At 37.1% G+C, this 27,766-nt stretch overlaps 1 protein-coding gene across 1 annotated transcript; it reads right to left on the reverse strand.

Moving 5' to 3' along the window:
• Positions 1 to 751: 751 nt before the first annotated feature.
• On the reverse strand, positions 752 to 27,712 carry vash2 (vasohibin 2). The gene is made up of 7 exons (XM_079584875.1): positions 26,866 to 27,712; positions 21,066 to 21,154; positions 20,472 to 20,528; positions 20,152 to 20,226; positions 13,074 to 13,455; positions 10,580 to 10,704; positions 752 to 4,476 (listed from the first exon to the last, which is right to left on the reverse strand). The coding sequence occupies exons 1-7, from the start codon at positions 27,178 to 27,180 to the stop codon at positions 4,407 to 4,409; spliced, it is 1,113 nt and encodes a 370-aa protein (XP_079441001.1). The 5' UTR covers positions 27,181 to 27,712; the 3' UTR covers positions 752 to 4,406.
• Between the last annotated feature and the right edge of the window lie 54 nt (positions 27,713 to 27,766).

Genomic DNA, 27,766 nt, shown 5'->3' on the forward strand with positions numbered 1-27,766 from the left:
TTATATTTATCAGTTGTGGGTTTGGATATATATTTAGATATTCTCAAAGATTACTTTTTGCCATGATTTAGTTTTTTTTTAATGTTGATTTTAAGTCCCAGTTTTGTATTATTTCAGTCAAACCCGAACACAGAGAAAGACGTTCTGTTACACATAACATCAAAATTCAATACAAATGTAACAAAAATTTAAAGGAATGCTTTATTAGAGCTTAATCAACCTGATTTCAACCTCCTATTTGAGTCTTCGGTCTCAATTTTGCCATATTGTTACAGCATATTGTGTGTGTGTGTGTGTATGTATGTGTGCGTGCATGTGTGTGTGTGCTGAATTGTAGATTGTACATGAAAAAAAATCTCTATTTTCCTATTTTTGCACATTTCCCATTCATTATATGGGGGTCATTTTTGACCGCGAACAAAACAAGTGCGCCTATTTTCATTATATTTTTTACAATTGAGCTTTTTCTAATCAAGTCCACAATTTGTGTGTGTGTGGTCACATAGCGACTGTCACAAAAGTCACAAGAGTTTCATACCATTCAGATGAAGTAGCGATTTTTAACATTTTAAAACTTTTTTTTTTTTCGGTCCAAAATGGCAGAACAACACTTTAGGATTAAGACACAAAACCAGACTTCTATGCTAAGTAAGGCATAATGCACATTCATCCGATCACAAAAAAACAGTTTATTATACGGCTACTCAACAAATATTACATGGACATGAAATATTAGATTCAAATCATTTTGGAACCTTACCTGTATATTATCTCAAAGCTTCTGCTAAGGAAAAAACAATCCATTACAGCCATGCAAGTAATAAAATGAAAACCGTGAATCCGACTTACAGAAAAACATAGTTTTTATTAAAACATGCTACAGGGGATTAATAAAATTACATGTTTCCTCGTGGGGAAATGGAGGTGACTCAGAAACACAAATTTATGACAGAAAAAGATTGATGGTGCAAGCTGTGGTAAGACTTAGGAAAAATGTGTGTAAAACAATTGATGATCAATTGAATTTTATAAAGTCCTTATTTAGGCGGTAGCCTACATTTAAGCTATATTACAGAAACATGAGGAGAAGTTTGACGTGAGGTCTTCAAAATAGAGAAAGTCATTAACATTCTTTGAGAAAAGAATTTGATTCAACTATTTGTCAGTCATCAAAATTGATTGTATTTTCAGACAAGACTGCATTTAAGACATGGAAACAAAAATTCCACAAAAGCATTTGTAAATTCATGAATATTAATTTGGCAATGCTTACCATTAAACAGATTAATTCAGTTTATAATCATTGTGCTACAGAAAAGTCACTTTAATGTGCTCTTTACTCATAAAAAAACTCAATGCTAGAATAATTGAATTTTATAATATGGGTCAAATGTCTTAGCACCTTTAAGGGGAGATCATTGCATTTCCTTAAAACCAGAAACCCATTTTCAAACTAATACTTGTTTTTTGTCTGCCATAAAAAGGTTCTCACTCACAATTTCACACGCATCTGATCAGTAACCAGACAAGCTATAAATGATAGAAATCTGTAACAATGTGATGTTCTTCACGTTCTTCCAATAAGCAGCAGACCGCTTCTCTCCCATAAAGGGTCTGAGCTGTTCAACATGATACATTTGATATGTCATTGAAACTCGTGACCTTTCATCTTCATGTGACTGAGAAGAAACCCTCAGCCTTAATGGGATAGTTCACACAAAAATTAAAATTTTGTCATCACTCACCCTTATGTTGTTCCAAACCTGTATGAGTTTCTTTCTTCTGTTGAACACAGACAGTTTGTGAAAAGGATGTTGGTAACCAGACAGTTGAACTAGTATTGACTTCCATAGTATATTTTTTCCTACTATGGAAGTCAATGGGTGCCGTCAACTGTCTGGTTACCAACATCCTTCAAAATATATTTTATGTTCCATAGAAGAAACTCATGCAGGGTTAGAACAACTTGAAGGCGAGTATTTGGGTGAACTATCCCTTTAAGGATGAGTTTGACATACTCAGTGGTCTGGCACTTGTGTGGTTCAATAGCTTTTGATAGAAAAGCTGGTACCAATTACAAGGCAGAATGAGCTATAATGTGGTAGTTTGGTCAACAGCACCCAATAAACAACGGTCAGAGAGGAACGGCTCACACAACCCGAAAAATGAGTAACAATGTCACTGCTACAATTTTAAAAACAGGTCTGCTGTCAAGAAGGACGGATCCGCAGACCTTTTCCATGTGCATAGCTTATTCTCACGAGGTGGGAAAGTTTGAAGTGATATGCTGTTGATAAAGAGATGATATATCGCATCTGCTTGAATAAACATAGTAAACGGTGATTTCTAATACACCTACAGAGCCCCTAAAGGGACATGGTGATGGAAAAAAATCTGAGATGGGAGGAAGAATGTAATTCAATGTTTTTGCATTCCCTTGCAAAACTTTTGTGCTCTCTTGCGAGTTTTGCGTTCCCTCAAGAAACTTTGCGTTTAAACACAACTTTCACACTCGTGCAAGTTTTTTTTGCATTCCCTAATAAACTTTGCTAACTTTGCTAGCAAAACTTCACTATTACTTTGTTGGCAAAATAGAGTTTTTTCTTCCAACTTCTTATTTGAATAATTCTATTTCAATGCTTTTGTATTCGCCCAAGAAACTTTGCGTTTCCTCAAAAAACGTTTGCGTTCTCTTGCAAATGTTGCGTTTTCCCCAAAAACTTTTGCGTTCATTCACTCACAAAACTTTTGTGCTCAATTGCAAGTTTTGCATTCCCGCAAAAAACGTTGTGTTTAAACACAAAACTTTTACAGTCTCTTGCGAGTTTTTTGCGTTCCCTAATAAACTTTGCACTTCGCTAACTTCGCTAGCAAAAGCATCAAAATAGTTTTTCTTCCCACTTCATATAATAATAATTCTATTCCAATGCTTTTGCATTCGCCCGAGAAACTTTCCCCTCACAAAACTTTTGCGTTTTGTGACAAAAGTTCTGTGTTCCCCCAAGAAGCTTTGTGTTCGCTAACCGTGTTCACACCGCCACCGACGAGAGCGTCAAAGTGGCCGGAAGTCATTCATTTTCAATGTGAGCCGGTGGCGCGTCTTGGACCATAGAGTGGCGAGGAGAAATTGAAGTCAGGTCAACTTTAAGGTAATGAGCTATGACGCAGTTCGGCGGCAACCAATCGGAATGTAGAAGCATTCGATCTACATCAGAGCATCAACAAATCTTTCTACGGCGTCGTTGGCAGGGCGGCGGTATGAACGCACAGTTACAAAAGCATTGAAATGTAATGGTTTTCTCCCACTTCATATTCATTTCATCACCAGTTTCTACTTTGTATTGTTATTTTATTATATTTAAAATATATTTTTTCCCCATCACTATGTTCCTTTAGAGGCTCCGTAAGAACACACTTATCTGCTTAACTTATATTCAATTGCCAAGCTGATAAGGCTTATAACTATGAAATAATTTTATTTTCCTAACAAATGTGTGGAAATTTAAGGATTATTTGCAACGGATGGTTAAAACCTTCACACCTCTGAGAGATTTTGTTTAAAAAAAAAAAAAAAAAATGAAACATCATACCCCAAAACACTGTACTGGTTAAACCGGTAAAAACAAGAAATAATTTTTTGTCTTAAATAATAATAAAACTTTTAAAACTATTTCTCTACAATTACAACCGTGATATTTTTATGAGAGAGAAAAAAAAAACAGTACAAAGCCTTCAATGTAAGTTAGCCTTAAACCTTCAGTCAATAAGTCATGTCCATTCCATCCATATTACAGGAGTGTTTGTGACTGTGTGCAGGTAACAACAACAACAACAACAAAAATAAGTAAATTGGATTGAATACAGTTCTTTGTATGCAGAATGGGAAGCTCTCTGATGCTCTGGTCCCTTGCGTCCTTGCGCCTCTGGCAAAAAAAGCTTCTGTCTTCTCCTACAAAAGGGACAGTCAGTCTCCAAAACTACCACCACTACAGCACGAGGCACCGAGGTTTTCATCTCTCTGCCAAACACAATCCATTCACACTCCAGCTCTCGCTGCTAGTGAAGATTCTGTCCGAAAATACGGCACATTTTCCAAGTACGCGTGAATATTTTTTTGTCTTCTAAAATGCTTGACAATTATTTGGGTAAAACATTCTTAAGCAAAGCTGATTTTGTTTCCTACTTAAAAATTGCACTAATAAAAATATGCTACGGCTGGAAAAAGAACATCATGTTCTTTTTAAAAGATTTGTTTTGAATCTCTTTTAAATTTGAGAAGGGCACCCACCCAGTTATCCTCTAACACGGAAGTACAACTATAAATATGTTTAATATACTGTACAGTTGACAATGTGCATTAAATAGGGTTTAAGAACATCATGGGTGGAGGATAAAGCTGTAGTGTCTCAGATGCGGATCTGGTAGCCATCGCTGAGAGTGCTGAGCTCTGCTGGCTTTCTGTCCAGTGCTGCTGGCCTGCAAATAAACATGTTTATGTTAGTTTCATTTTGGAGATTATTGTTGCATAATGACAAATATGGCAAACCTTTTGGATCACGGATTAGTTGTTTTAGAGCAGTCAACCACCTCTGTGCAAAAAAATATAACGATAAATATAAAAAATATGAAACAAATATACTTCTGTTAATCACTGATGTGAGTTGATGAAAGTTTATATGTGAATAAAAGCCTAAATGAAATCTGTTCATCATATAAAGCAATAGTCTCTTCAGAAAATTTGGACTAAACCACTCAATTTATATGGATAGTTGTGTAGCTGTCTTACAATCTTACATTAAAATGTTTTTGAGAAGCAAATTGATCCTTCCATTTGAAGATATAGTCCCTGCCAAATAAACCTACATAGTTTACTTTTACTATTGAGTAACTGACACTAGACATAATATGACCAGCTAATTTCTTTTTCTTTTCTTTTTTTTCACCGACAACTGTCTTTCTAACACCTAAAAGTGAATTGATACAAGTCGCCATCTTGGAAGTATAAGGTTCTATCTGCATTGTGAGTGATTTTGAGATATTGAGCTTCAAAAATGTTGCATTACATTCGACTTTGTAGATAGAACCTTTTCGTTTTCTAAATAAAAAGTTACAAAATGTACACAACATTAAAATGTTAAGCATGCAGAATAGGAATACCGTATGTGAATAGCTCAATTTTGGCAAAAATGTCAGATAGAACCTTATAATTCCAAGGTGATGAAATATTAAAAATGTGAAGTGCTTTTACATGAATGCAAGCTGTGGACCAGAACTAACCATTGTATTGGTCTAGTTTAAATCTCACTTGATCTTTCCCACAAGTTTGTTTCCAAGATAAATCACAATAATGTTCAACAACCTCTACCTTCAGTCCTGCTGAGAGCACACAGTGTTGCTGAAGAACCAAACGCTTCATCACAGACCTCCAGCACAGCAGTAACTGTTGCTGCCTTTAAAGGTCTATCAAATTCTCTCTTCCACCATTCAATTTTATGCAATCGTTACTATTCTTGTGAAATAATCAATAAGCCTCCATGTTCTGGTTATTTGAAGCAGGTGCTTCAGCGTCAGGAGATCAATCGCACAGCAGTGACGAGGCAGATCCTCTACAATTTACAAAAGATAGTCTACAACTACCTTTTACAATTCCTTCCTTCATAACAGACTAAGAATGAATGTTTCTTAGGCAAAAAACAAACAAACATCAGTGTTACCAAACAAATGTAAACTGATTAGTCAGTCACCACGGCAACAATGGCTGCTAGTGACTAGTCAAAACAAACAACAAACTTTTATAAGTCAACCTTAAAGCACAAAGCTATAGTTATTTTTTAACCATCAGTCTAGTTAGACCAATATTCAAAATATATAGCTTATTTTTTCACAACGCACTACTTTTTTGACATGAAAACTGAAGAACAACCTTCAGGAAGGTCAATACAATTCTGAACAGTCCAAACTCTGTGGGTACAAGATGTACGAAGTCGGCATTGAAAGTGTTTGTCCGCATTTTATGTGGACATCTGAGGACGACTGAAAGGAGGAGGCGGGGGTGAGCCTGTAGACAAGCAAACATCCTGTGTGTTAGAAATAGCCCTGAGTGGAGATAATGCACTTTGACAGAGAGGGGACTCAGGAAAAGGGCAGGAGCAGATCTGTTGTACCAGAGCTACATTTCATTTTCCCTGTGGAATTTCCCTTTCACTCAACAGACTTGATGTGGAAAGTCTGGAGAGAATCAGAGGCATATTTTCATCTTACCTTCTGGGCATTTTATATGTTTATTGATTAAAGATAGACAGGAATAGTGGGCTATAGTATAGTATAGTATAGTATAGTATAGTATAGTATAGTATAGTATAGTATAGTATGTATAGTATAGTATACTGATAATATAGTATATTCACTGTATCTATTTTGTAAATGCAAGTTTCAGATCTTATTGTGAATGATTCATCCATGTATGTTCATTTTTTTTTTTTTTTACCTCATAATTTTTTATCAATGTCCGAATTGGATTTTCCAGTGAAACCGACAGACTTTTCTCCGAAGGCGTATTTCTTATAATCGACTACAAGCTCACATTCAGATCCATCCAATAAACTACTGTTGCAGAGAACCAAGACTGTTTGATAATTTGTCTCACTCAGATGTACGTCGATAAATGGAAGAAGTCCAATATGAAAGAAATCCTGTCGCTACTTCCATTTTATTGCAACATTAAAGAAATATTAAAATAATACCCCAAATTAAAATTATCTCATTATTTACTCACCTTCATGTTGTTGCAAAGTCATACATTGTTATTACCTCCATAGAACACAAGAGTACACAAAAAAAGATCTTGCCATACAGTACATCAACAGTTTAACACAATTAAGAACTTTTAGGACATTTTGGTTTTACAAACTTAGCATATGGCTTCAGTAGACTTCATACAGACTACAATATATATATATATATATATATATATATATATATATATATTATCACAGTGGCAAAACTTCATAATCATCAACTGCAGAACTGAGGGGGTTCATTGGAGAGCAGATTCATTTAGAAACTTCTTAATTCTTTCCAGTGAATTAACAAACTCATCTGCCAAGAGATGTGTGTGCTGTGCAGTTCTTCTGCGTAATTGAGGGTGATGCTGACGTTAAATGGGTGGTGTGTTTCAGCAGCTGCCCCGCACACTAGTGTATGTGTGTGGCTCAGTAATTAACATCTCAGAGCATGTGACAGGAAGGTGCTACAGAACACAGCAAAAATAGCTTCGATCGGGAAGCAGGAGGACCACAGATCTGCAGTCTAACCTTTGGTATATCATTTCATGGCATGTCATCTGAGAGGTGCATTAGATGCATTGGCTAAATAATTACAGCATTGTAATACACAACAATCAAGAGTTCTTTTTTAGACATGTCAACAGCAACGCTTCAATGCATGCGATTAAACAAAACTCATGGGCTCAAGCTAGAACACAGAGACGTTGCTGTGGTGTTTTTAAATTGCTCAACACAAACATATGCCAGATGAGCATCGTTGACGATCATTATCTTGCCTCATTTTAAGACATATCACTTAGTTATTTGAGCACTTAACTAATTTAATTTATGACGTCAACCCTAAAAAGGTATATTTATACCAAATACAACAAAAACACCCAAATCTACATACTGAAAATAGTACAGAGACTTGAATCAGAAAAAACTTTTTTCTGAATCTGTTCATTCACATGAACCATCTTAGTGAACCGATTCACTTGAATCAACCAGACTTTCCATCACTTCATATGATCATTAAATCCTTTTAAATTAAGACAAACTGATTCACTAAAATAGAAGGTCTGATTCATTTTAGTGAATTGGTTCATCATAAATGGTCTCACAACTATTATAGAATTTATTAATATTTTAAATAAGCTTTTATTTATATATTTTTAGTTTTCAGTTTGTTTCGTACATTTGTTCCTTTGTCATTTTTATTAGTAATTTGGAACCTATTTTTTTCTTTAAAGATTTATTTTTCTTTAAATTTAAATTTTAGTACTTTAACTTAAACTTATTTCATTTTTCTTCTAATATTTAAATGATATTGTAATTCATTTTATTTCAATTTGAATGGTTTTAGTATTAGTTAACAACAACAACACTGCTCATAAGTATAGCACTGAAAAGTTGAATCAATGCTTCATGTGGCAGAAAGGACCGTTTAGAACGAACAGATTCACTAGACTGAATAAAACATTTTCAGTGTTAAATATGCAAGAGTCCTACGAATCCACATGACCAACTTGACCCCGCTATGAAATCTGCTCTGGGGAATCACGCGGATTCCTATTGAAATTACCGGAATTTGCGAATGCGAAAATTCGCTGAAAAATGGTAAATGTGAACGCGCCATTAGTAACTCCCCAACACACACAAACTAAAGCACACCGGCTTTAACATAATCCATTGCATCAGAGGATAAAGTTACATCAACAGACGCTGAGCTCTGAAACGCTAAAACACAACAGGACCTGCTGATTATCACTGTATGCTCATATGGAAGGATTATACATGGATTCATTTGAGCGTGACATGTCAGTGAGGAAGCATCCATCACAGCTGTTGCAATGGACTTCACATCCTATTAGAGTGAGTGCCAACCCAGTGTAATGCCTGAGGGGCAGTTGCACTGACAGGAGAGGGCGTTTAAAACGCCACTTTGCTTAAATAACTAGTCCTAACTCCCTGCGCTACATCTTTTTCCACAGCTTAGGGATCCCTTTGTGTTTATGTCTTGTTAAAACAGACACTTCTTTTGAGAGAGGAAGCTTTTCTATCTATCACTGTCACTTTTTATGACTCTGCTCCTATGTAGATACAGAGCACTGCCAATATTTCCCTGGGGTTGAACTAAGAGGAAAGGAATCTTATTTCCTCAACACCATAAACAAAAGCAGCCCGAGGTCTCCCTTGTAAGGTGATCAGCAGTGCTAAAAGGGGTTTTCTGGTCCACTCAGCCTGATAAAAGAGTTTCTCCGCTAGTACTTGTGCCGTGCTGCTATAGAGAAGTCAACTGCCTGGACGAGAGGAACAGGGTCGAGCTTTGGTAACACGAGACCCTGCCAACCGTGTGCTGCTAGAGGAGATTAGTCAACGAATTACCACCAGCTGTTTCGCAGTGTCACCATCACAACTCTAATGAGAATGCACCGGGTTAAGGCCACTGCATGAACATGAAACATGAGCAGACAATGTGTCGTCTTCAGTAACCTTAGTGACTGCAACAAAAGCTTACGAAGTGTCTACAAATGTCAAGGAGTGTTCACACTGAACGCGATTTGAAGTGGAAAAGTGTCAAAATGACTTATTTTCAAAGAAGAGTTGGAATTTTGTTGTAAATTATACACTGGGAAGGAGAATGAAGAATCATTTCCACACAAACAAAATGATGCAACTCTTGATGGAAATAAATGTTGTGATGTTATTTCCATCAAGAGGTGCATACGTTGGTCAAGATCTTGTAATGATTCTTCATGCATGCTAACTCGCAACTATTCTTTCACAATTTGATCCAGATGAATCTTGACATTGCCATCGTAGAATATGGCCATGGTGTGTCTTCCAACATGGTTGTTTAAGAAATGAAAAGCTACACACTCCATCAGGGTTAGAAGAACTGTTTCCAAACATACAATAAGCTAGAAACATAATCATCACTGCAATAATGATCCAATCATAGACTCTTAAGCATTTGCCTATTTACATTTACATTTATGCATTTGGCAGACGCTTTTATCCAAAGCGACTTACATTGCATTATCCTATACATTTACACATAGGTATGTGCAATCCCCTGGGATCGAACCCACATCTTGCGTTGTTAACGCAATGCTCTTACCACTGAGCTACAGGAAAGCTATTTAAATCCAAACTTTTTTTTCCGAGCGGTGTATATTTCTGTCATGACAACTCTTGGAGTGTTTGGCATGGTAATGGATATGACAGTGTTGATATGCTTGATCTTGGCGGAATAGATCTTCTAGGCTGCTGCTGCGGAGCAAGAAAGGGACATGGCCAAGTGGCCAACCTACGCAAGTATTCCCCAAAGTTAGACCTGGCGTTTTTGAGCGGTGAGTGGATTCTGACTAATATTGAACACCTCTGACCGCCACCGTGTTCAAGAATCTACAAACATGTCTGAGATTGGACACAGCGCAAAAACAAATGTTTATACTTCTCCGTAACATCTGAAATACATAAACCGAACCGAGAGTTCACATGCCAGCAATGTTTTGTCACTGTATCCTCAGAGAAACTAGATTTTTTTGCTTGCTGCTAGCAGCTTCTGCAAACATAAGCACCCAAAAAATGAAGATGACTAAAAATGAGTCAACATTTAATAAATGAACCCCAAAGTAATTAATTCTAAAGCTTCAATGGCCAGATGCAAGTCATGACGAGTCCCTACCGATAAGCCACTAACTGCTTACGACTGCATTTATACTTATTTTCTTGACGGATACTTTTCTACCAAGCGACTTTTCACACAAGTGGGTGTATTTGACAACATCAAAGTGTCCATTACTTACGATTTGTCTCTTCTGTGGACATGTTGGCGTCTTTGGGGGCTGGTGGCTGATCGGCGGCGTGGTGATAAAGACTTGCCTCGGCTTCGTTCTTTGATTGGAGACTGAGCGCTGGACGACTTCAGTATCTGTAATAAAACCCAGTTGTTTTAAAACTTTCACAGATTTCATACATTTTATATTCATTCTTTTTTATATTTGTGAGTAAGCTAATATATTATGCAAGTGAAATTAAAATTATACATAGCGGTATGAGGTAATACAGATCATTTTTATCTTCACGAAATTAGGATTTCAAGGCAATTAGAATGAAAAAAAAGGGCTCAAAATCTTCAAGGTGGTAAAAGGCAAGCTGAGAAACTAACAGATGAGGAATACTGCCTATCATCAACGCGACATGGATCCGGTGCAAGAAAACGACAAATCTACAATCAGTTTATTAAACTGGTATGGCTTGAACTTTTTCACACCGCAGGGAGCAAACGCTGAATCGCTCCCACTGTGTTTTGTCATTAGTGAGTGCAGCACAAATAAACCTAGCGTTATGAAAGACTACATTACGTTCATTAACTTGATGACGTTCATTAATTTCATTATGCTACTAGACAACAGATTTCCCAATCTCTCATTCGCTCGATATATTGTGCTTTCCCCACATGAGCAGCACAAGTGATGAGAGGAAACTTGACATTGCATTGTTCTCAATTGTTATAGTTGATTTTTAGAATGAGATTCATAATGATTGACTATCATGCTGATGATTTTCAGTACATCAAGAAACTCTTTTAAGGTGGATTGTATTGAATGCACAAGCAATTTCTGCAAACCCACATATATTTGTTATGTCCATGACTCAAAGACAACTAGTTTAAAAATCAGTTACTTCTTCAAGAAAGCATTCTGAAAATGCACATTTTATCTTGAAGGGAAAAGTATATATACACTGGCCTATATATACACACATTCCTATCACATGCTCCTCTGAGATGTTCAAATAGTTTAAACATTAAAGACTTATTTCAAAAACATTTAGGTTTTGAACAGTCCCAAATTCTTCCAACATCCATAAAAACAATTTTTCTTTTCAAACATCCAGAGCGCAATTTCCACTCTCTGCTCACGCCGTTCATGGAAACTATGTCACAGCTGACTCCGGTCAAGTCAAGGCCGCATCTGAGAAACTGGGAGGACATGACCTACTTTTTACTGTCTACATGATAAACATGTCCCATATTACAGTCATACAGATGATCTCAAGATAGTCTGCAACTCTTCAAGAGACATCCAAGGACAAACATGAACTCTGCTGATCCTTGTACAGTCATAAATGTTTACTTGAAAAAACACAGAGCACAGGCAAACGTGATATTTTTATTTAATGTGGCTCCACCTCCCACAGGAAGTCTGACCTTATTTAGTTCCCACTGAATTAGCTTAGTTTTTGAGATGGACTTTAGCGATGAGACCGAAATCACGTACTGTATGAGTAGGTACTACATTTTAATTTTAATTTACTTAGCGACTGTTAAAAAAGTATGCTCTATATTATAGTATGAATATGGGTAGTATGAATGAAATTCGGACGTACTACATCCGCCATGTTGTTACTGTTACGTGACCTACCAGCGTCAGTTGCGTCGCTTCACTTTCATTCATAAATCCCCTCCTGTGGCCTGACTGGATAGTAAAGTGTCCATCGAATGCACACTTCTGAATCTTGGTGCAAGTAGTAGGTCATCCAGGGACTTTTCGCCCACTGTTTTTTCGAATACTATGTATTCGGACATACTACTCTTTTGGCGTACTGTTTTTCGCATACTATATAGTGGGGAAGTATTCAATTTTGGATGCAGTGTAGGGCTCGGTTCCAAAACCTAAGATATGTCATTTTGGCAAAATTTAAGGCAGCATAAATATAAATATCAGTAATATATTCATAAAATATCTCAATAATATGCTTATAGAAAATATCAGTAATATATTATAGTTACGATATTTTGCTAAAAAAATTATTAAAAAAATTGTAAAATGACACATGGGTAAGATGGGTAAATCTTAGCCATGTTATTAACTATTACGGTAACTAAGTAATTTTAGTAACTAAAACTACTGTCAAGCTAAAACCATAAAAGCATTTTCATTACTTAAAATAAAATAAACATTAACATTTAAATAAAATATAACTAAACATATTTTATTTTAGCTAGTTGCAAGGCAACAATTCTCATTTTCTTTTAGTTTAAGCTGAAGTACTAAAATAACTCAAATTAAATTAACTATGACAAAAAAAATTATATTAAAACTATACATACATATTTAATTATATACAAAAAACTATACATACATGTAAAAAAAGAGACAAAAACACAACAAAATTACACAACTTTAACTAAAATTAAAATGAACACTGAAAAGATAAAAAATTTAACAAATTTAAAATATTAACAAAAAATATAATAGTACATCAATGATACAAAATAAAATTGTATTGCCTCACCTTCATCCTCATGTCACGGCCGTGCTTCTCCAGCTCTTTGCGCATGTCTTCATGGCCCTGCTTGCAGGCGTTGATCACAAGATAGTTCCACTCAATAGGCTGGAAAACGTGCGGGTTATGGGGCACGTACAGGCCGATCTTGATCTTCTTCATGGTGTGCTGGTAGCGGCGGTAGGAGTCCTCAAAGTCGAACACCAACTCGCTGAGCGTACGAAAGCTCAGAGATCTGTCCATAAGGTCAGCACGCCGACTCATACCCAGGGTGCCGTAGCGGCCGTTACAGTAAACGCCCAGCACCACGTGATGGAAGTGGTGTCCGGAGAACTGGGTCTTAAAGCTGATGGGGAACCGCTCCACAGAGGTCAGACCGTTGGTTAGGTAGCTAACAGCAATAGGGTCAAGGATTTTATTAACAGTACAGTCTCGTTCACGTTCATTTGTGATGGGTTTACGTAAGACAGGTTGGATACATTCAGAATAATTTCAAAGCCCAGAAAAAGCAGCTGCTTGAGAATGAGGTGATAAATGCCAAATTGATTTTTATCTCTGTTCAAATTCAGGAGGATACCTAAGTGTTTCATGAAAAATACCAAATCCTCTCAACTTAATGTGAACTATTGACTTTTCAAATTTGATTTGTCTTTGTGCTTTCAGTAAGTTTAGTTACGGTCACACTTCCTGAAAACCAATCAGCTACTGTAGGTCAATAAAAACAAAGCTGCAGTGTTGTGAATCAGGCAATGAATTAACAACTCTTTTCATTTAAAATACATAAGATATGTAACAGCTAAAATGTGTGTGTATATTCTCAGAACCGATACCCTGACTGAAAGCTTAATAGCGTTTATTCTTTTAAAATAACATAAAGTGGTGCTTCCGAACTCAATTTTGGAAATTCAGAGTGTAGCCTTTTGTGCTACAGACATAAATGAGAAAATGACACATCCGATTATGCGCTTTGTTGAGGAGTGTTGTTACTTTTTTTAACAATCAGGTGAAATATGAGAAATAATCCTATTGATTTACAATGAGGTACTCAAATCATATCTAGCCACTCAGAACACTCTAGTGGTAGACGTAACAACTCGCTACCACACTGAACACCCTAGAAACTGCATAACAATCCCATAGCAACCATTCTAGCATTGTGGTGATGACCAATTTTGCAACAAGAACACCCTAGCACTGGCCTACCAACCACTCAGAATTCACTAACAACCACATAACACTCTGAAGGCATTAGAAGTTGCATAGCAACACCCTGGCAACCACTCATTACACTCTAGCATGTTGGGAATGACTTCTGCATGTAAAATTGCCAACAAGAACACCCTAGCAACCATCCAGAACCTCCTAGCAACTACATAAAACACTTAAAAAACCCTCTGAAAGGCATTAGAAGCTCCATAGCAACACACTAGCAACCACATAACTCTCTCTAGAATTGTAGCAACAACATTTGCATAGGCAAGCACCAACAGGAAAGTCAACTTTATTAATATACCGCAATTTTTAGAAAGCAGTGAAAGAAATTCTAGGTCTAATTGTGGTTGGGAAATAATTGAACTATTTGTAAATAATATTAGCATTAAAATATGCACACATGTACTTTTATTTGTATGCCTAATGTGTCGAAAATGTAAAATGTTTCTTGTCTTGTCACACTCATTTAGGAGTTACACGAGTCAAGTCATTTTGTTCAATTTAAAATAGCCATATTTGAGAAAAAAAGTCAAGTCACCTTTATTTAAATAATGCCTTATACAATACAGATTTTTTTCAAAGCTGCTTTACAGTGATAACAGGAAAATGATTCAATGATCCAAACCGTTAATTTTGGCTGTCCAGCAGCTCTTAAAAGAAAGACTTTTACACTTGTTCAGGTGAAGTCAGTTCAGGTGTTGATTTCAGCTCCTTTCTAGAGATCAATTGTTAAATTAGTTCATTTGATCTATAAAGCACTTCTGCAAAGAAGGTCGAGTAGTTTGCATCACTGGATTTTACTGTCAGTTGTTTAACATTTCACAAACAAACTCTAACAATAATATAAAAAAGCCAAACATCTCAAGTCAAACAAAAACCTTCTGATTCCATGAAGTCGCAGGGACGCGATTGAAGTTGGTCAGCAGACACTCGACTAGACTAGCCTTCCCCTCGGGCTTTTCCTTCTCTCTGCCTGATCTCTTCTGTAGTCTTATGTAAGCGATCAGTGCTCACTGCGGCATGGCAGGAGTCACCAGGCTGTGAGTCTATCTGCAGGGTTCACACCAGGATTCTTCTGCAACTAGGGACAAACAAAAGACTACTTTTTGACCTTACTGACATCAATCACATCAGTAAACTGAGTGGTGTTTGTTTTAGGGTATCCATGATGTAATTTAAGAACTAGAGTACAAACAAACTGAAAAGAGATTGGCATGATTGCTGTTCTCCTTTCTGATGCTAATTTTGAATTAATGTGGCCTTGACGTTGCTAAAATGAGGAAATGATACTTTAAAACCACCCTTTAAATGAATCATTATCGTCGCACTTGTCAGTAAACAGTGTGCCTGTGTGGTTTTGCTGTTGGGGACGGCACAAGCAGCCAAGAGCACATACCACAGATCTGTTGAACCATGTGTGTCTAACAACAAGACGCAACGCCCTGGAACTGCTTCGTCTTTTGCCATCTGCCTTTCAAAGATAATAACCAGCACAATATGCTTGTAGCCTATATAACACAAGCATATTCATAGATATTCAAACTCCAGTGGTCCACAAAAAGAAAATCAGCTTCCTCAGACTAAATCTAAAAAAAAGTTTTCACAATTCTACACTGCAAAATGTCCTGTTTGTATATTTTAATTTTTTTAACTTGATTTCCATTAAAATATCTAAAAATAAGATACAATAAAACAAGATACATTAAAATTGTTACATTTTTATAAACTTTTAATTTACTTTTGTTCAAATGTATCTTCTTTCAAGTTTTGTAGATATTTTGATATGGTTCCAGTCTGATTATTATGTAAAGCAAAAAAAAAAAAAAAAAAGTGCCTTACTGTGCACTGATGAATCGTATATATAAAAAGTCAAATAATAAATTTGATCTCTTCAAAAGAAGGATTGTTAACTGTAGCCCTTTATTTCTTTTTGTAGTATTTTGGAAATGATTGGGGGCGGAACTCTAGGGCGGTTCGGTTGAGGTGAGAAAGCGATCCGACTCAACGGACCAACAAACTAAGAGGTGTCATTATTCATAATGGAAAATGTGTTATATAAAAAGCAGCACTGTCTGATTCTGTGAGTTTTTGTGGTTGAAAACCAAAGAGCGCCTCTTCATATTAAAATGTTTTGTACAGTAAATGCTTTTCTCCCTGCATTTCAAGAATTCTGTCCAGACGAAGCCTTGATTCTTGTACTAACTGCATTATAAATAAATATATTATATATATACATATATGAATGAATGAGTGAATTTATCAGTCAGAGCGGGAATAAAGGGTACATTCGTATAAGCTAGTGTTTGTCATGACAGCTACAGATAAAGTCACAATAAGCCCGTGGAGTGAAGTTGTCAATCCATCTTGATGAATGACGCAGAGGAACGTAAACTCTGACCAATAAGAGGACAGTTTTGCTCACATGTGGCTTGCATAAACACATTTTGGTACGCTTTGAAATGTTGCCTTGTGAAAGTGAACCGAACCAAGAAGAAAATGTTGTAACAAAAATGTGTCCCTGTATCGGTACAAAGCAAACGGGCCTTAAAGAAAATACAGGGCAGGCCCATTCCATATGTTTTGTTCCTCTGCAGCTCTTTTTGAGTTTCGTTCTCTGTCTGCGTGCGTGTTTACACACACTCACAAAAACCCCACACCAGTGTTACAACGAGAAGACACCAGAGGATCAGATTACCCATCAGCAGGGCCATGTGATCCTCTCAGCAGCAGTGCCGTGAATTTCAACATTCGTATCTGCAAGGCACGCATTCTGAAACCAGCGGGGATTACTTCTGCTATAGGTCCCAAGGACACAGTAAGAAGAATGCACTCATTTTGTCTTCCTTTGAGACAGACTTTACAAAACAAGACAATGAAACGGTATTCCAGTGCACTAGTGTTTTCATATCATTATAAAGCAATTAATTTGTTGACTAGATGTTGCACTAATGGAGATCAGCAGTATGTTGGCCGTCGAGGCTGAGAAGACGCTAACACTAGAACCTCAAGCGGTTAAAACTACGTGACACAAACACTCACAAGCCCATCCCAAATGTTTAATGTCACGATTGTTAGCATTTATTTGCATTCGTTTATATCCAGCCGGTTGCTTTTATCCATTCGTTACGCAGCGAAGTTGCATTTTTAAAGCTAGTGACGTTAGAAAACGAATTGCAGTCGACAGAAATACATAAACAAATCAGAAACGGATTCGATTACAGTTCTTTTTTTACCGTCGCTGTTTTTTGCAGCGCTTAGAGCTGTCACAAAAACAAGTGTTATTTTTCAAGACCCCTATTTCAGTGATATTTTTTGTGTGGTATTTTTAAAAAGAAATAGCTTACAGCAACTTTAACTTTACAACAACAATAGCCTCAGTGTTCTCTGATACTCTAACACTCTTTGTCCGTTGTGATGTTTGAGTCCTTTGCGACTTTATGAGAACTGCATCGAGAGCGCTGTAGATTAAAAGACGTGTTTTGCACACAAATATACAAATCTCAGAGTGACGTAAACCGGAACCCTTCATCTTCCCGCTCAACACTACAAATCTGCACGGAGAGAAAGCATCTATTTGCAACTAATGAGCCATGAAGTGCTTAACTCAAAGTGAAGTCTACACTGAGGCTCCTGTGAAACATCACAATCTGCAAAGCAGATCTCCAGAATGTTTCTCTGCAACACTTGGCATTTGCGCGGACGATGATGACATGCACCTTGTGTTAACCCCTGGCCTGGGTCTGTTGAGATAACTGGCATTAATAGTTCCTGAAAGAACGCACCCTTCCAGTGGCACTGAATGGCACAGCTGCATCCACTACATGGACAGGAAGCTGTGTCTGCCTTCAAGGAGAATCTACTACGACTCCTAGTTTCCTAGCAACAGCTGAAAGTAAAAGCTTCGGGCTGAGTTGAGAGGTTGGGGGATCGTGAAGATAGACAGTGAAGCACGTTGTCTTTGATAGAGCGCTGCTTAGTCTTCCATCCCAATTTTAGCAATTGAGATATCAAAAACAACAATAAAAGTTAGGGAGAAATGGGGCTTTCCCCCCGACTAATTAACAGTGTTGCAAGTGCTCAATTGCAATAATTATTTTATGTACTAAATTATATTTTAGGGTAGGGCTGCATTGAAATTTCGACCACTGAAAATATATGCCGCCCCGTTCCTCAGCTTTCAAGCTCTCAGGTTTCGCTCTCGCCATTATCACTGTGATGCTCTGCTCAAAAAATTCTGTTTCATTCAAATTATTGAATTTCATTAAAAAGTCCAATAATAATAGCTACAATTATATAAAAAAAGCTCATCTAAAATAACAAATAGATCATTTTCAAAAAGCAATTTTGGTTTTGGGTTTCGGCCAAGTGCATGCAGAATTTTTAATTTCGGCCCAGAATTTTCATTTTGGTGCATCCCTAGTTTAGGGACTAAAAGACGTTCAAGACTAAAACAAAAACAAACTTTTGTACATTTTCGGAGGAAAGTGCGAGTGCAAGCCAGTAGCCACAATGCAAGTGTATTATGAGTGTTAAAGGGGTGGTAAAAATGCCATTTTCACAAGATGTAAAATAAATCTCTGATGTCCCCAGAGTGTGTGTGTGAAGTTTTAGCACAAAATACCCCACAGATATTTGTAAATAGCATGTTAAAGTTGTCACTTTTTGAGGATTTGCAAAAACGCACCGTTTTGTGCAAATGAGCTGCTGCAGAGGGCGGGGTTTCAAGTGCTCATGTGTGTTAGCAGCTGCGATTACCTCACACAAACACACTAAAATGACAGAAACTGTTCTGCCTTTAATGTTAAAACGGAGTCAGACAAAGATGGAGAGACTCAAGAAGAAGTGACAACATGTAGAATGCAACAGGACGTCTCTGAATGGTTAGTTGATGAATTTATGTTGCTGATGTGGAGTTAACTATCTTCAATTAGGATATTCTGTCATGGTAATCTATAAATCGCTCGTATAGGAACTGTTGTGAGATGCACACAGAGTGACTCTCTATTGCATGTGAAAAGATGGATGCTAAAGTTTGAGCTGACTCACAAATGTACTCTTCTCAACATGGACTGTGTGTTCCCGGGGGCAGGGTTTATGTACATTTTAGGCTTGCTGATGTTACTAAACCCGGAGGAATGTCGTGTAGTCCCTACCAGCCGTTTGTTGTAGTCCTTTTCTTTAAAAGCAAATATCTTCCTTTGCTTTGAACTTTGAGCGTTGTAACTTTGCAGATGTTGTTTATGCTCAAACAGCAACATTACACACTAACTCAAGTTAGAAAAGTGAAATCATACTTTACCACCCCTTTAAAGTCGTCATGAAATGAAAATCCACCCTATCTGTTTTCTAAATGCATGTTATTGATCTTATTGTGAATTAATAATCTTTGCATGTTCAAAAAAAAAAATCTTGACCTTGTAATTTTACCAGAAATAAAGTCAATTAAAGACTGCCTTTTGTCAATCACTGTTATTTTAGTATTATAAATATACAATTAAAATGTCTAATATTTATATTTGTATTAATATACTGTATTTTTGTACCATTATTATTATTATGAACGAAGTGCGTTGTGGAAACGCGTTGAGGTAGCCTGGTGCTTTTTGTCCCTCTCTGCTATTATAGTTTTTCAAGTTGGCGGAACGACATGGAAGCCTCCGTGGAGTTGCCTGTCCCATGTAAATAAAGATAAGAAATTCTTCGCGTACGAGGATAAGTCAGATAATTGGGAGAGGTAATTGTACACCATTGAGGACACATTTATGAATGAAGACATTCATAAGTTTTTTTTTTCATATTTATATATTTTTATGAAAGCCATTTTTATGATTTTTGCTAAAATAACCACACTGTTGTCAATAAAGATAAAGGATACATTCCAAGGATAACTGCTTCAAGGCATTTGATGGGAAGTGATTCTCGTATCATCTCTCTGGCAGTCTCCATCAACCTGAAAAAAAAAAAAATATATGTAATACAAATATATATGCAATGATTTCTTATTTAAAATAAATCTCAAAAATATGTTCATGTCTGGATAAAAGCTCTGTATTTTATATAAGAACAATGCCAGCCAGCACTTTCTAAATTAATATCAAGAGAGTAAAATAAGAAGTAACAGGAAAAGACTAAAAACAGGAAATACAGGGTAGAGAGACAGGATGATGAAAATGCCTGAGCGATGGCATCACTTACCCACTCAGAGGTCTGGTTTTCTTAATCTCAAAAAACTGAGTTCCTGTGTGGTTGTATCTGTCAGAAGTTAAGGAGCTACATGAAGTTTGTATGGCTAATTTAGGAACTTTTATTTTCCTGGGGTTTTTTCCATTGTGATTCATACATCTCAAAATGCACAGCTGCGACCAATGTCCTCTTGAACCCAACCTCCTCATTACCCCTCACAGATCTCAATCTATTTGTGGGAGGAAAATCAGACACAGAGATATTAATCACAAACAATGATGAACATAAATATGAGCAAGAGCTGAAGTGATCTAGCAATGGCTGCTCAAACCATAAAGTAGTATAGTGCATGTCTACGTATCAGTGTGCCAGAAGTATGCAGGCCCGTGGCTAATATCACTCTACATTAAAGGGATTGACATTGCAAAAAGGCACTTTGAGTGACTCAAGCCGACTGAATAAATTACACAGTGAAAAAGCATAACTGACACTCCAAAGGAACGAGTACCAATGAATTCATAATGCATCCAGACCAGAAGAAGCAGAGTTTTAGATACATCCATCATACTTTCCCAGAATGAATGGTTTGTGCAGGGAAAAGGATACTGCAGGTTTCTCATGTAGTTCTGGACGGCATGGAGCCAATCAGGCACTGACATTGATGGCTTAAAGTTGGGAACCAATGGCACAGGGTGCTATGAAAACAGAGAGAATTAGCGAATTGCATCCGTCATAGACAAAGCAATCCCAGAATGCACTGTGACAAGCTCAGTGAATTTTTTTTTTAAAAGAAATTAATACTTTAATTCAGCGCGGATGCATTAAATTGATCAAAAGCGACAGTATTTTTAGCAGCAGACGTTTATAATGTTATAATGTTTCTGTTTTAAAATGAATGCTATTCATTTGAACTTTCTATTCATCAAAGAACCCTGAAAAAACATATGATGGTTTCCACGAAAACATTAAGCACCACAACTGTTTTCGACAATGATAATAAGAAGACATATTTCTTGAATGGAAAACAAATCAACCTTACTGGTTGTTGTTTCTGTTACATAGACACTACACTTGGCAGAAAGGGAAGGAGTGTAGAATAAATAAATGGAGGGTGTCACTTATTTTTATCCAGCTGAAGTTGGCAAACTAGTCACAAGGTGACTTCTGGATTGCCCTTTCTACTCTTGTAACCTAAAGGAGATTCATCAATCCGATTTCTGATGTCTCTCGGTGGTATGAAAAGTCCTTATCATCTGTAGAAACAGTGCCTCATTGACCATTTGCACCCTTACAATGACACTTCTAACTGTGAAAGGGCAGCGAAGAGAATTAGCAAAGAACAAAGATCGTCCTCTCGCACAAAAGTCTCCATTCATAAGAAAAGAAGCAATTAATGAAAGCTAGAAAAAAGGCTGTCCTCTATCTGAAACCGGCTCTTTACTGCAACACATTGACAGCATTAATCCATGACTTGGCTTGTCCTAAAAAGGCAGACAGAATTAAGCATGTGTTGAAGTACTGAGGTCACAGGAGGAAATGAGAAAGGGAATCATCATCTCCTGTTTCCTCTTTATCTCTCTCTGCTCCGCGTGAGAGAATGAGAGACTGTAGAAATGCACGGTAGTCTTGTCTGTTTGTGTGTGTGGTCTAAATATTGAAACATACATAGCCTATATCTTCTTGTTTACATTCATTATTATTGAATGTGCTTTGAGACATTAGATCATTTAATGCCATCTCTCGTTTTGGGACGCTTTGCAGATGCTGCTGTGTGCTTAGCGTTTATGTCTTTTGGAGGAGGTGTAGCTTTGGAGATGCTCTGAGGGGAGGGGAGGATCTTATGCTTTCAAAGCTACCTCGCTATTGCTAGCTAGTCTGAAATTGCCTACCCTACCTTTAAGAAAACTCTGTTTCGCAAAGTCACATTTTGATTGGCACCGTACTTGACACATTAACCTACAAACTTCAAAACGCAGCTCTGAGTAAGCTAAAGGTATGATGAATTATTTTTTCATGTTAGAAGCAGGCTAGCTAATAAATCGTAGTTAGTTATTTCATTGTATTGTTATTGCTTGTCACCGGTTGCAGTTCAGGTTGTTCTAAAATCATGCATCTGTTACACACGTTGCAATGGTGTGTGTTTTATAGTAATGCAGACACAATGAATTACTTTTGGTGATGGTGGTTTCACAGTAACTTGTCTGTATTCATGGTAAAAAAGTGTTTAAATAATTTCTTTGACTGTTTTCATGTCAGGCGGTACAACCAAATAGTTGTATGTACTGTAGTTGTACCACATGACATGAAAAGTGTACCAACCTAGTACACATACTTGAAATTAGCAGTTTTTACCAGTATTTGAGAGAGATCTACAAACCTTTGTACTCTGCCACAAGGATCAGTTGGGTTCTTCTGGATTATGCATTATCATTCTTACTGTTATTACCTTGTCAATTAATAATGAAAGACCCATGTTTGCAGTTGTGCCACCCTGATATACAAATTGATGGACAAAACTTTTTTATTATCTCAACAGCTTTAAAAGTACTGATATTTACACAATTTGTTTAAAGGTTTCAAACCAAAAAATTATGCCATAGCATTTACTTTTTTATTATTAAGACACCATTTTTATTAGTTTGTTCATTTCTGTGGACACTTGGACAATCTGAAATTTTGCGGGTTTATTTTAAAAGGAAATAATGCACTTGGACACAAACATATGGACATTGACCCATTTATACACTCTCAGAAATAAAGGCTGTCACTGGGGTGGTACCCTTTGTACAAAAAGAGTGCATATTGGTACCTCAAAAGTACATAATGGCACCAAAAGTGTACATATAAATGGTACATATTAAAACCTTGTCCTAGTGACAGCTTGAGTCAAATTTTCAAATATGTTGCCTTTTTGTTTTAGGTAGTAATATTATTCAATGCTCAGCTATCTCTGCTTAGTAGCTTTTTGTTTTATAACATATACTTTTTCTAGCTGGGGATACTTTGTTTTATCTCCCCCTTTTGTTACTTTAGACGTCCCCTCTTCGTTACTCTGCTGGCACTGGCTCTGGTACTAGCCTATGTCTAAATCTGCGCCAATGGATTATGATAGCACAATAACAATGCTGTTGTTCTGAGCAGAATATCGTTTGAAATACAGGCGTGCTTCCTGCAAACACACACCTTCTTTCTCAGCACTTATATATAGAGGTGTTCAGAAACGCGAGGTGTGACAAACGTCATAAGAACTTACAGCCTCAATAAAATGGTTCTGCTTGAAGACTCAAAGGGCAACTCAACATACTAGTACAAACATTTTTTACACTATAAAAGTCAACAAAATGATCTTTAAAATCAATTGCTAAACTTCCTTTAGTTATGTTTAATTAATAATTCGTACCCCCTGCCAAATGAAAGCAGAATTTGCACGCAAATACCAAGTTTAATTGGACGCACTTTTATGCCAACAATAAATGTTACGGGAAGCATCTTGGTTTGATTTGACTGCTTTCCTAACTATGCAAGATCATTATTGGTTGCATTTTATTATTTACACTACCATTCGAAATTTTGGAGTTAGTATTTTTAAAAGAAATTAATACTTTAATTTTTGATCAAATAAACACAGCCTTAGCGAGCATAAGAGACTTAGCATAGTGACCTTGTCCAGAATGTATCATTCTGTATTGTCACAAAACACCAATAAAAAGTGGAGTAAAAAGCATAGTGTACATTTAACATTATTTCCCAGTGTTCTCCAGACCAGCAACCCAGCAGTTGAGAAGCACTGCTCAAAAAGATCTTATCACAGTGCCGGCATCAGTTTAATTTACATTCAGTCTTTAAATTCAGTATCGATTTCCAAAAAGTGTATCTAAATGACACTCTGAATATTGATTCTGACCATCTGAATTCTCAGAGAGAGGTTTCATTTACGTCTGCACTCTACTCCACAGGCTCAACTGGGTCTCTTCTACCCTGAAAGGAGGTCAGCAGCAATAAATAGGGCACACTCCACACTCACAGGGCCGTTAGCTGACCTCTGCCCACCCGTGGGACTGTACAGAAACTTGAAACTCACGAAGCAAGCCACCCGGAACATTTGTCCGTCTAAGAGAACAGATGTGGACTCTTCAGTTGTTACAGAAACAAAGTCATCGCGGAGTACAAATTCAATTTGATAAACCAATTTTCATTCAAAAACAACTGTGTTGTTTCTATGATGACTTAAAGATTGTTTTGTTTCCCGTAAAGGTCCAACTGCTCGACAAAACAACAGAAAATGTGCAGCTTATCCTTGGTAAAACTTTAGCAAATGGATTATGACCAATAACCAAATTCAAACCGTTCAAAAGTTTGGGGTCTGTAAAATGTTTTTGAAAGGAGCCTTATCAAGGCTGCATTTATTTTATATTATTACAATTTGTCATTTATACCTGTGATTTATTCCAGCAGCCATTAATAACAAAATAACAGGAATTACGCAGATTATCCCTAATAGTACCAAAAAAAAACAAAGCTGCAAGATGCAAGATGTGCTATGAAAAATAATAGGCTCTCTGAATACCCTATTTAGCTTTCAAACATTGTTTAACTGCATCAACATTGACACCGCTGTACCAGTATGTGCTTTGTTTACATAATAACTGCAGTGTCCTCGGATCCAAGGTTATCACTGGGAGACTCTGATTATACAGTCATTTATGGGTTCAAAGCTAGGACTTTCCCATGGACTGTCACTCCATTTAATGGATCTAACAGGAATGTATGGCTCGTGTTGCAGTCGTTCGAGTGACTCCTGATCCGGCTGATCTGACGGATTCACTCCACGCACCTGTTCAACACTTGCTGGTGGGGAATGTCCCTTAATAAATCACTTTAACATCTGGGGATCTGACTCAACGCTTTTGACCAATCAGGCGCCTATGTTCTGCACGCATCAGCACATATGAGAGTGTAGGAATGCACAATAGTGTTAACTAAAACAAAAGAGCCACTATAAACACACATCTCGACCCTGTGAATACTGTCACTACGTCTGAGCACTGAGGATTAGTCTGTGATTAAGACTCGCTTTATCCCCTCTGAGGTCCTTCATTTGCATGCTCTATGAAGCCTGATCAGCCCTGATTGGTTTATGTTTGGAGGTTAGAGCAACATTGTGATAAAGGGACATGACAGCATCTTTAATCCTAATGGAATTCATACGAAGTCACATGGCATCATTCCTCATATAATGAACATTAACAGAGGAATGTTTCTGCATAGTTGTCGTTGGATCAGATCTTTGACTGGTTTTTAATTCAATTTTGTCCAGGGACAGTGTCTCGGAAAACACATGGATGAGTAAATCCGCTCACATGTCTCATAGCCTACACTTCCTCTGCTTGAAAACTGGGTCACATGCATGGCCGTTTGTAAGAGGTTATTTATATATAAACACTATTCCTGTAAATACGGCTTCATATTGGAGGTTCAACAGTTTTACCAAAAGATTACTGTATGCATACACTACTTTCCAAAAGTACAGTAAAATGTTGTTTTCTGAAAGAAGCCTCCCATAATATGCTCACCAAGGCTGCATGTATTTGTTATGGTAAAAACAGTAATATTATTAAATATGATCTCTGTGATGCAGGAGCCATCAAGTCTTCAGTGTCACATGATCATTCAGAAATCATATGCTGAATTGGTGCTCAAGAAATATGATTATATAGAGAACAGTTGTGTGGCATTATTTTTGTGGAAGCTTTTCAGGACTTTTTGATGAATAGAAAATTCATAAGAACAGCATTTAGGCTATTTGAAATAGCAATCTTCTGTAACATTGTAAATGCCAATTACTGTCACTTATCATCTAATGCTTACTTGCTGAATAAAACGGGATTCATTTATTTAATAAAATAAAATAAAATAAGAACTCACTGACCCCAAACTTAAAATCACTTTAAAGAAGGTACTGAGGTAATGAATTGCTAAGAAAACTTTGACATATAGGCCTAGCTTAATAGCAAGGTAAAACTTTGTGTTATATTCATGTACTATGTAAGCCTACTTCAAATATGTCCAAAAACATGGTATTATGACCATTGTCCAGTAAAACAGTTTTTAACTGACATCTTTACACACACACAATGTTGCTTGATGTTACTCAAAACCTAGTAACTTGCAAAAATGCCAACCAAGAAATCATGTTTGGGCATATATATCACATACATATCAGCATTTTGGGATCATATTTTGTAGGTGCATACCAAGATCACAGAGATGAGCTTCCATACATGACAACATTTTAGGGTGCTCTTAAGACAGTATTTTGGGGAATCTATATGCCATACCAAAAATGCTTAGATGGGCAGCTTGCCAGGTTTTGAGACACAAACACTAGTCCACTAGTTCAACTTACTTTTGGGAGGTGTGTTGCATTTCGTATTCTATCCACCATCTCGTGTCCATCAGGATGAACTTTGGTTACGTGGGACCACATTCTCTCCCAGGTGACATTGTCTATGGGAAAGCCCGTCCTGTTCACGAAAAACGGGACCCCGCCGTCTTTCTCGTCTTCCTCACCGGACGAGCGACCGGTGTTGTTCGCGGCCGTGGACGAGGATGATTCCGCAGCGGGACCCGTGGTGTGACAGTAGGTACTGGTGCTTTTGGACCGACCGTGTCTGCTGATCTTGGCCGTTGAGCCGCCGCTGGTGGCGTTTGGTCCGGTCATTGTTCAGAAGTCTTCCGAGGGGGAGTTTCCCCTTGTTGTTCCCCAGATCAGTTATGATTATCCAGCATTCATGCACAAAGACATGTTGCGTCTCGAGCTTGCATATTAACGTGCCAAAACCACACAGTCCTGCTCAAGTATGACAATTCAGGTGGTTTGAAAAAGATTCAGATACAGAACAAATGGTCAGCGATACCATTTCTGTATCAAACTATAGGTGAATGTCATTGTAAGATAGATTAGAATCATAAATGGTCATATATTTCCAGTAAGCCGCATACTGTAGTTGGCGGTCAGCTCAGGGTGCCACAGAAACTACTTCATCCTTTCACTCAAAAACACTGAGTCCTGCGGAAGGGGTCGCTGGCTGAATAATCCCCGGTAGAATAACGTTAAATAATCTAACATCTGATTGTAAAGTATTAATGAATAATTTGTTTTTCTATGTAGGCGTGTAACCGCTTTCACTCACGGTCTCAACAAATGGTCACTCACTCTAGCGTTTTTTGATACTGTTATTGTATCACCATAAACAACAGCCAATCAAGTTCTGGCGGCGTTTCTATTGGATGAAGCAACAAAGCGA

This window comes from Phoxinus phoxinus, assembly GCF_949152265.1.
Source record: "Phoxinus phoxinus genome assembly, chromosome: 16".
Lineage (NCBI taxonomy): Eukaryota > Metazoa > Chordata > Actinopteri > Cypriniformes > Leuciscidae > Phoxinus > Phoxinus phoxinus.